We start from the raw sequence: 10,979 nt of genomic DNA, 5'->3' as shown, positions 1-10,979 counted from the left end.
ATATATATATATATATATATATATATATATATATATATATATATATATATATATATATATATATATATATATATATTATTTAAATAATACTAAATTATAATAATTATAATAAAAATAATATCGTATCATATATATCACTAATTATAAAACATTCGCATCGAAACAGTCGAAAATGTCGGTATGTTGTGTGCAACGCAGGAAATGTAGAAATTATATTACAATAATTTACAACAAAGTACAAAAAGCAGTTACACATATACATTTGTTGCCTAAAGCTGAAGAAAGACTGAATTTAACGACACGCGATTTAGCTTGTTCTTATGCTCGAGCAACTTATCTCTTGAAGACGAACCCTTTGCGACGGCTTTTGGTATCGACGAGCAATTGTGCTTGTCGCTTTAATACGTTTCTAGACGGCACTTCCTCCTCGTCTTCCGACAATGCAGCAGCCGGGGTCGCGCACGGTGGAAACCGTGGAAACAATGGGCCCCCGTTTGCACGCATTGTTCTGCCTTCCATCGAAGTCGTAGTTACCGACATTGTTTCCATCTGAAAGACAGCGGTATTTATAGCCGGTCACGTAGATTTAGAGATTTCTTATTTTTTTGCATGCATTTATAACAGATCTACGAGTGCCAAAAATTATCCATAAACAATATAACAGCAGTAGGCTACATATGGTCTAAAAGGATTTAGGAAAAACGGTTCTTTTTCTTTTCTTTGTGATTACTATCTAACATATTTTTACTACACAGAAAAACGAATGCCGTTAGAGTAACTGTATGTTCCGTTGCCTAGGAAGAATAGAGACCAGATAAAAAACTCGGTTGTAGGGACAGAACGATTTCTTTAGGATAAGATTTAGGAATTTTCCCATTCAATCAATTACTCTCAGTTGTATTAACTGAGTATTAATGCAGCCAAACGTTTACATGAATATTTTCTGTCGTCATAACAGAGATATCGTTTCTCATTATTATTAAAAGGGGCCGCGGTTTCAATAATTTAATTAAAGGATAAATTTTCGTTTTTATGTCATTCAGTTACACGAAATGAGATTTTTTTATGTACACATACAGATTTCTTAATTTTTATTCAATTTACCTTGTCCAATAATACTTCGTCCATTGTCTCGAGATATTTATCAGAAACGCTTAAAATATCAAGCCCAAATTTTATTTTACCGTTTAAAAATTCGATAATCTCTAAAGGATCATCCATTTTGGTATCCTCGGGCAGAGGACTATCTGCAATATGCTGTAAACATATGTATATGACATATTTATTTTAAAATTTTCTACTTTGTAACATATTTAATAGCATATGATATATAATTGTTAAATATTTTTAGAATATATATTTAAGAACATTTGATGTTGTTTGATAATTGCAAGTATAAAGTTCCAGTTTAAATATTTCCTGCATAAATCAATCTCTGAATGGATAAAGTTTATAAACGTATCCGAAAAAGGGTCGATTTCGCGAAAGTTTATTTTTACACTGTTTCAAAATCATATTTTTGTCTTTGTAATTTCAATTTTCTAAATTTTAAATATATATATTTTTCTAAATTAATATTAATTCAGTATTAATAATAATTATAAATAATTCATGTAATAATAATTACATAAATAATAATTATAATTTAATATTTATTTCTATAATTTTCAAATTGAGATATAAATTACGTGTTAAAAATTACGTAATATAATATAAATAGCATATAATCTTTACTTAAAAAAAATATCTAAATTTCAGGCGATCTCTCTCTCTCTCTCTCTCTCTCTCTCTCTCTCTGCTCATAGTTCTTTAACACAATCTTCGCTTGTTTTGAAAAATTAGGACGGACTGAAAAGGACTGTTCAATTTGTGTGGGTAATTAACGGCCGAGGATTCCACGTACTCGACTCCCGATAGAATCAATACTGATTCTTCGCGCGTTTCGTCTCGAAGTGTTTATTTTCAATCAGGCATTGAGGTGTTAATACGCCAACGTACCGGCGACGTCGGACGAGGTGAGAATTACGGGACGCGGGCTAATCAGGAAAATCCATCGACGACGATCCGAGATATATGAACGCGCCGAGTCGGGGGTGTCGAGTTTCCAAGAACGATAAATAGCGCCATGGCTACTCGTCGGTAGACACCATTAAAGACACGGTTTCACTAATTTAATTAAGCGTCTACACGGTATTTCCATTCGACGTTCCGCGCATTACGAGGGCTACACTTCTCTGAGTGCGTTTCTTCGCACGTGATAATTCGCCGCAACGCGTTTCGGACACGCCGCGCGGGATGACGCGGGGAGACGCGTTAATTAAGACACTTCTATTTCAACAATCGACTATTCGGTCAATATCGTCGTGCTATTGTCCAACTGATTATCGCGTAGCTGTTCAGATGTGAGTTTCATTCGTTTGCTTTTGTTCTCCTCGAACTCGTGAGATTATAAACCCGGCGCGAAGATCGATTTCTATGGGCTATATTAGTAGTTATTGTTTGAAACTCGTTCCAAATGAGATACTCAAATTTCAATTCAGAGTTGGGTGAGAGTTTTTCAGTTGAATCGCGATTACAGATAACATACAAATACATACGATTACATACAAATGTTACATATATCGAAATTGGATTGAAAAACTTGAATCTAACTCTGAATAAAAGTCTAAGGGTCGGTTTATCCAACCTCTTGCTAAGCTAACTAACAGTTAAATCTTATGTCTGTTTCTACCTAATTTAAAGGAGAAACAAAGACAGACGTATGAGTTAACTGTTAGTTAGCTTAGCAAGAGGTTGGAAAAACCGGCCCTAAGTATCTTATATGAGACAAGTTTCAAGTGGCAACTATTAACATGGCTTATTGTTAGAAAAAATTGAATATCTTTCTTTTTATAAGACAATTTACATCTCAGAAGCCTGATAATGTTTACTCTAATTAATTGCAAGCAATAAATATCCGCTTTCTTGTAAGGTGCGGTCTCATTCGCATCTCCGTCAGGCTAATACCGGCCTCCTGCACGGCTATCATTTGCGGATTTATAATTGATAACTCTCACCTGGAACTTCTCACACAGTTTGCGCAGTGTACCGGTTACTTCGTTGAGGAGCTCGTCGATTCGTCGACTCGCCGCCTCGGCTCTCTCCTTGCGAATTCGTTGTTCGTCAATCTGTGAATTCAGTTTCGCCACTACCTCTGCATTCCTGTAATATGCAAGATGAGTCATGAGTTACAAGGTTTAAAACTGCAGTAAAATACATCCCCCGTAGCTTTCGCCCCGATTCACCCTAACTCCGAATAAACGCAGTTGCAACTTCGCAGCCGGTCTTTTGAACCCGTAGAGACCTCTCATTAATTATTCAACTCAAGGACGAAACTCACTGTTCGGCGCTCTTTGTCTCCGAGAATTTTCTCATCTCTATTTCGGCACTAAGTTCCTGTCTCTTCCTCTCCAGCACCATTTTCTCTTGCTCGGTGGCGGTGCGCATTTTCTGCAGGCTGTCTTTGGTCGCCTGCTGACCCAGAAACCGGTTCAGAACTTCCTCCGACCTGGACACTCCGGTGGCGTTCCGCAGCTTGGCGAATGCCTCCTCCAGCCATGTCAGCTCGTCCTTGATCATACCCTCCTTCGCATGCACGTCATTTTTCTCATGTGTTTCGAAATCGTCGCGCGGCCTAGTGTGGAATATCATACGCTCCAGCCGCTCCAGTTCCATTTTGCGCTCTGACACGCGCTGCCTGATTCATCCCGCAACATTGCGAACTCGGTTAACGTTCATTCGCGGCAGCGATCGTTGTCGTTGTTGAAATTCGCATGAAATAGATTCATCGAGTCATTTACAGGAAAGGTAGAATTGTAACAACGTTTTAAAATATATAGTCGCGTATACCTATATTCCTTAATCACGGAATCGCGCCTTTTGCTGGAATTCGTTTCCTCGATCTCCTCCTTCGCCAAGGTCTCCTGAGTGCTGTCTCTCAGCTCTATGGCCTCCTCTTTCACCCCCTGCAACCGATGACGGTGTGAAACGGAGCGCCTTATCGACTTGTTCAAAATTTTAGCTTTACTTTCGACCTAAACTTTTGATATCTGTATATGCTGAATCATCAATGTATGTTTAATACATACGAAAAGTCCTATTTGTCTCCTCTACTAAATGGCAGAAAATGCATAAGGAGCCACTTGCAGGTTCTACAGAAGCTTTGTATCTTAACAGAGTCAGTAAGTTAAATAGAATGAAAAGAGACTGAGTTCAAAGTATCAAAGTAGACGTTAGATGAATTGTTGAGATCGAAAGTAGGATCAATGGTTATCATTCGCTTCGCGTCATCACTAGTTTGTCACTCTTACCTGTAAGCGCTTGATCTCGATCTCTTGCTGCCTGATGGCGTCCTCCAGATCCTTCAACGAGGAAGCGTAAAACACCGATTTCTCCCGCAACTCGGAGCAGACGGAGCGGTACTTCATGCGCGCGATGTTCGCTTTAATTTGCATCATTCGAATGTGCTCCAGCTGTACTTCCAGACTCTCGATCTTCTGCACGAATAGACCGCATTTACGTTTTCAACTGTCTTTAGAGCTCATCGTGAATTTCGCGAATTTCAGTCGGATTACCTTCTTCATCGGATTTTCGGTCTTCTTCTTGGACACGCTACGACTGCGTCCGTGCGTCAATTCTTTACTTTCCGTTTGCAAAGTATTCAAAGTCTCTTCGTGCTAGTGGCGTTCAGCAAGGTTATAATACGAGGTTATCAATATGTTCGTCGCCGATCACGGCTCGGAAAGATATCCAGCTACATACCTTTTCACGCTGATACTTGATTAGATCCAATTTCTTCCTTAGACGTACATTATTCTCGCTCGCCGTGCCTATAATCTCCTCCAGATTACGTTTACTTGCGCAAGATATAGAATCGCGGCTCAACAGTGCCGCGCGCTCCATCGCCTCTTCATCCTGAAAAAAAGGAAAACATCACACTTGCAATCTCGTAATTCTTGTTCGAAGAGAATCGTTCGACTTTACTCTCGCGCAGCGCACGTTACATTTTTCACTTTCGCGTATTTCGCGTAAAGTTCCTTGACTTTCCTCTTGAGGTCGACGATCTTCTGGGCATTCTCGCGTTTCTTCGCGTCGTACTCCTCGAAGTTGGCCTTCCTCTGACCCTCTGAAAGAAAAAAGCGACATTCGATCGTGTTACATTCCATTGTACTCTCTTCGTCCAAAAAAATCGTAAACGCTCAAACTCGTCTGAAAACGCCAGTTCACTGAGAGGATTCAACGAAAATATTTATTTGTTTGCGCTAATTCGGATTCGCGTTGAATCGTTCTCTCATTTCACGTGGAAATACGACCGCGTCTCGAGATTTCGAGGAATCGTAAAACCTGGTGCGGTCTGTCACGTCGCAGAGCTCCGTATGGCGTGTCCACGTGCGCAAGTATCGCGGATAAAATGAGAAAGCGCGGCGCGAAGTGACCGGCCGGCTTCATAGTCGAGTATACAACGTCGACGGATAAATCTATTCAGCTGTCTCGACTCGCTGATGATGCCGCGAGATCCTTGAGAGATGATCTATTCAATACTCGTCACTATCGGAGCTGTTTATTATTTGCGCCGGGGATGTCTAACGTCGGCTCATTAATGCAAACGTAAACACGCCTGCGACGCGCGAGCAGAAGGATTCATTCACGGTGCTCGGTGCTTATCATCTAATCGGAAATTTCGTTAACCGGTTTCTCGTGCCGCGGCCGATCGCGAGTGTCGATAGGCAAAACTAAGATCATGAGATAATTATAATTTGAGGAATATAAGTGCACTAAGCTTCAATAAAGTCATTAACACTTACTAGAACGAAATTCACTGGTCTTTCTAATCGTTCTCATCGTGTGTTTGAATGACACAACGATGTGATATATCAAGCTGTCAAAATGACAAATTAATAATTAAGTCATCATGTATACGTATATCCAAACAGTATGCGAACGATTAGAAAGAGCAGTCAGTATTGGCTTGCTAAAAAGTTTCCTTGGTTTTATTTATGTTATAATTTTATACGCAGAAAAATATCACTTTTCGCTGCTAAGATAAGCAATTATCCAGTTTATTTTTCTTCTTTTCTAGTTATCTTCAACAAAGAATATTTTTTCTCTTTCTCTTAATAGTCTTAAAATTTACTCATCAGAAATTTGAGAAAAGTTCGTTATCTTATAGTTAAAAGAAGAATTTATTCTCTTCACAAGAGTATCATGAAATTTGATCGGAGAATAAGTTAATTCGGCTCTACGTAATAATCAAATCGAATTTTTGCTTTAATTTGATATTCTTGATCGAAATGCTACATTCAGGATACAAAATATATTTTAAATAAATTTGATGTTTTATATAAACTAACATTGAAACAGATAACAACTCACTTCAACGCAGTATGTATTTTTATGTGTATAGCAGCATTATACTTTTAGTTTGATGAAGCTTAGTAAAAAGGACAAGTGAAACGAAATACGCTTCGCGATACGATCGCGGATCGCATTTGCATGTTTTATGAAACCAAAGCGACCGTCGCCGTCATGTGTGCGACGTTCTTGGCGAGCTGCACTGAACGACCTGACGGGCTTCCTCTTGTGCGATTATTATGCGAAGTGGACGCGAGCCTACCGCAAGCTGTTCCGCAACACATAGCCTAATCGGCAGCACACCCCACGGATTTTGCTCTCCCTTTTCACACACATTTCGCCTCTTTCATTCCGCTATTTTTACATCGACCGTGCCATCTCGAATACTGGTTCTTCCAGTTCGACCCCGTTCGTATTTATCATTGTATAATACGATCGCGATCCCGTCTCTGAAATGTCAGCGAGCTGTCCCTTTTCGGCGCACCTCGCTGTGGTGTAACGAATACCCGAATGTTAAAATACGGGCCGTCCCACTTTTACCGTATTATCTCTTAATAGCAGATCCGCCGGCTGATACGAAATCGATTTTTTTCTCGCGAGAATGTCAACCGACGAGCGTCATCATTCATCTTTCGGTAATTTTAATTAAATGTCAATTTAAAATTACACTAAAGCCCATCTAAAATTAATCGAAGAATCATGGCCGGTTTTCAAAGATCTGGAAATCTGCTCGTCAAAAGCCACTGAATTTTATCCTTTGTTTTTAAAATAACAATACTATTGTTCTATCTTCACGTTATAAATGTTTATTAATAGCCGTTTCCTCTATGTTGAGTTTTAGAGAAAGACACTCCAGAAGTATTTAATATTTGATTATTTCAAATTCTACCCGCATTTGATCTTTATTCATTAAGCATTATATATTGCTTACTTCAATAAGCGATATATTATGAACCTTGTTTGACTGCAGATAGCATGTAAAGTAGCCTAAACTCATCATCTTGCTCTCCATGCTTCATCATGGTACTAATTTGTGGCATTGACACTCGCTTAGATGCAATTTGATTAGAAACACGTGTAAATTTATGCGATGTCGAGCCTGATTGAATATTTCAAGTGTAAATGAAGAGAAAAATCGAAGAATGTACGCTAAGATTTTTATTCTGAACTCTCTTTTATCGACTCTAAATATGGCCAATCATAAGTAACATTTAGTGTAAGTCATTTTGAAGCACTTTTATTGTGGTAAACGAGAAAGTTCAGAATAACAATCTAAGAAAATAGAGAATATTAAATTGTTTGATCACCCGGTATAGGAATTGTATCGTTATAATATTATCAAGTATACAGATGCACACGAGAGAGATACACGTGCTTCATGCAAACACGTGTATCGCCGTACGGAAGAGAGTGCGTGACGTAGTAGGTACTAAAACAATGAGCGAAACATACTCGAGTTGAAATTTTGAATTCTACACCGCAGTAGGAGCTAAGATAACAAAGTAGGTTTAATTCTAATGATATAATTTATTCCTACTTTGACCCTGATAATGTCTTTCCGCTTTCACTTTCTTTAGCGACAAAGTAGGTTGTATAGTAGGATCTTAGGAAGTCAAAATAAGTTCAGTTGTAAATATCTATTGAAGCTTTAGTTCCTACATAGAATATATATACATAGAATATATATACATAGAATATATATACATAGAATGTACCGTAAGATGGGGTTATTTTGTGACTGTAGGGGTTACTTTGTGACACAGTGAATATTGGTCAATAGTGATAATTATCATTATTGATTAATATTCACAAAGTAACTCCTACAGTCACAAAGTAACCCCACCTTTACGGTATTTTATAGAATTCAAGGTTCAACATAGGGTCAAAATTTCGACTCGGAAATTGGTGTCAATATCGTCAAAATAGGTTTCACCTAAGTTGTAAATTACACAGGCCTACAATTTAAAAAAAGTTGTCTGTGCTGGGGGTCTGACTAAGTGTACTATACATACTTTGGGCTGCTGAATCCAAATCCGGTGTCAGATTTGCTCCATCACCCTTGAGTTTCCCGGAAAATCGAGGAAATCGTGAAAAGGAGCAGATATCCAGGTTTTTAGACGGAGACATGTATTTAAGAAAAATTCTAGAGTGACAAATAACCCCATAATCCCACAACCAACGTTGAAAATACATTATGTACTTCAACATGGAAAACGAATCATTCTACACATCCCCTACGGGGCAGTTGTCATCGTCTCCAACATTTTCTGAAGCAGCAGGATTTATCTGATCGACGATCATATATTGTAGAATTGATATTTCGAATAGAAAAAAGATTCCATCTCGTGGACAATAACATGAAAGTGACCATGATAGGGCACGCACAGATTAGATTTTCTAAATCTAATCTATGCGATGTTAAAGGATTGATAGGTGAACTAAAACCGAATATGTATGATGGTATATGGGTTATTAGGTTGTTCTAGTCATCAGATGTTGAAGTACATAATGTATTTTCAACGTTGGTTGTGGGGTTATAGGGTTATTCGTCACTCTAAAATTTTCCTTGAATACATGTCTCCGTAAAAACATGGATATCTGCTCCTTTTTATGATTTCCTCGATTTTCCGAGAAACTCAAGGGTGATGGAGCAAATCTGACACCGGATTTGGATTCAGCAGCCCAAAATACGTATAGTACACCTAGTCAGACCCCCAGCACAGACAACTTTTTTTAAATTGTGGGCCTGTGTTATCTAATAAGTAACACTACCCAAATGCCATACGCCGATCTTCTTGAAACTTTGCACACATGTAGTACATCGAAAAACACGTTATTTTTTTATTTTGGCTAATAAGGCATTTTAAAGTTAGAAAACGCATTCGAAAATTTAATACTCTATAGCACACAATGATAACTAACGCTACTTCTGAGCGTCATTCTTTTACGACATTACTCTATTATAATTTCATTGTCTAAATGTTTCTGAAGTCGCTAATTATAATTTTGACATTAGTTTGTAATTGTAATCATGGGTCTAAAAAACTTCTTCGAAACTGACTTTGAATAAAGTCTTTGAAATGTCTGCGATTTCGGTCCGCCATTTTGAATCTCGCAAAACTAATGTCAAAATCATAATTAGCGACTTCAGAAACATTCAGACAATAAAATTATAATAAAGTAATGTCGTAAAAGCTGCAAAAGAATGACGCTCAGGAGTAGCGTTAGTTATCATTATGCTATAGAGTGTTAAATTTTCGAAGTTTTCTAACCTTAAAATGCCTTGTTAGCCAAAATGAAAAAATACGTGTCTAATGTTTTTCGATGTACTATATGTGTGCAAAGTTTCAAGAAGATCGGCGTGTGGCACTTGGGTAGTGTTACTTGTAAGTAGGCTCAAACTATTTTTAAGACCGTCAAAGTAGCGTCAAAATTTTCACAAAGTAGAGTTAAAGGTTCAAAATCGAAGTTAATGAGTATCAGTATCGTTAAAGTAGGTTTTACTTAGGCTATAAACCGTCTAAATAGACGCAAACTATCCTTAACCCGGGAGTGGAGTTGTTAACGGAACCAACGTTAGCGGGCGCGTACTGGTCATTTCGACCGAAATATATTTAAGCACATATATGTATAATAATTGAGTAATTATTAATAAATTACCAATTCAATTATTAAAAGAAACATAATAATTGAAGTAAATAATTTTATTATGTCACTATTTCTTCTTTTCCCCCTCTTTTTTCTCTTTACCATTTCTATATCTAATATGTTTAAGAAATATATTAAACTTATTATACATATGTGAATATATTAAAAATAAAATCATAATGTTTTTAACTGCATTGGTACAATTATTGGTAGTTATTAATGTCTCATATATGTACTCAGAATCCTCCGAATCACTAATTATTTCTTCTGTTTTATATCCTTCTAAATAATTCTTTCTAGATCGCTTACTCATGTTTGCACGTTTATAATTGTAATATTCGAGACACTAGAGAGAACCGTCCGCCCAACTACGATGTCGAAAAGACAATAGACGTTTGGCGGCACATCGAGCGATGCTGACGTGGCAGAGATAAAATACTAACGTTAATAGGCGCGCTATGGTCTTTTAGACCGACTGCTACAAACATATCAAATTTCACATAGAAATAAGCGCGTCTACGCCGTTTACCAGGTCTGTAAATATGAAACCGGAATTTGCCCATAGATGGCCTTAGCTGTCAATGTAGTTACCGTCAAACCGCGTCATTGGCGCCATTTCCTTGTTGACATCTCTGACAAAGATTTTCAACTCACAACAATACAAGTTTCATACAACAGCATAGTTTGTAACAGCGTTGAACATGTCGAATTTTGTGCCTGGAAACTACGATTTGCGGACAGTATTGATTTTCTGTTACCATTTGAAGAAAACTACTGCAGAATCGCATCGAATGCTTGTCGAAGCTTACGGTGAGCATGCTCTTGGTAAATCACAGTGCTTTGAGTGGTTTAAAAAATTCAAAAGTGGCGATTTTGACGTGAGAAACGAAGAACGTGGAAGACCACCGAAAAAATTTGAAGACAGCGAATTGCAAGCATTG

General features: G+C 37.8%; 1 protein-coding gene across 3 annotated transcripts in view; it reads right to left on the bottom strand.

The window, feature by feature from the left end:
* Nucleotides 1–135: 135 nt before the first annotated feature.
* LOC116853885 (protein Hook homolog 3) overlaps nt 136–10,979 on the bottom strand; it is a 13,212-nt gene continuing 2,368 nt past the window's right edge. The window contains exons 1-10 of one of the 3 annotated variants that reach the window (XM_032835218.1): nt 5,383–5,499; nt 5,023–5,164; nt 4,801–4,953; nt 4,614–4,715; nt 4,350–4,535; nt 3,889–4,004; nt 3,380–3,736; nt 3,057–3,201; nt 1,105–1,257; nt 136–549 (exon numbers count right to left, since the gene is read on the bottom strand). In XM_032835218.1, coding sequence (XP_032691109.1) covers nt 334–549; nt 1,105–1,257; nt 3,057–3,201; nt 3,380–3,736; nt 3,889–4,004; nt 4,350–4,535; nt 4,614–4,715; nt 4,801–4,941 — 1,416 coding nt within the window. In that variant the 5' untranslated portion in view covers nt 4,942–4,953; nt 5,023–5,164; nt 5,383–5,499 and the 3' untranslated portion in view covers nt 136–333. Of the gene's footprint in view, nt 550–1,104; nt 1,258–3,056; nt 3,202–3,379; nt 3,737–3,888; nt 4,005–4,349; nt 4,536–4,613; nt 4,716–4,800; nt 4,954–5,022; nt 5,165–5,382; nt 5,500–10,979 lie in introns of those variants that run through there. The other 2 variants (XM_032835209.1, XM_032835199.1) reach the window with 2 other exon arrangements.

Source organism: Odontomachus brunneus, unplaced genomic scaffold (genome assembly GCF_010583005.1).
Source record: "Odontomachus brunneus isolate Ranch 3 - 2012 unplaced genomic scaffold, Obru_v1 Obru_scaffold_001, whole genome shotgun sequence".
Taxonomy (NCBI): Eukaryota; Metazoa; Arthropoda; class Insecta; order Hymenoptera; family Formicidae; genus Odontomachus; species Odontomachus brunneus.
Note: the sequence above shows the minus strand (reverse complement) of the source record. Positions and strands in the feature narration are given on the sequence as shown.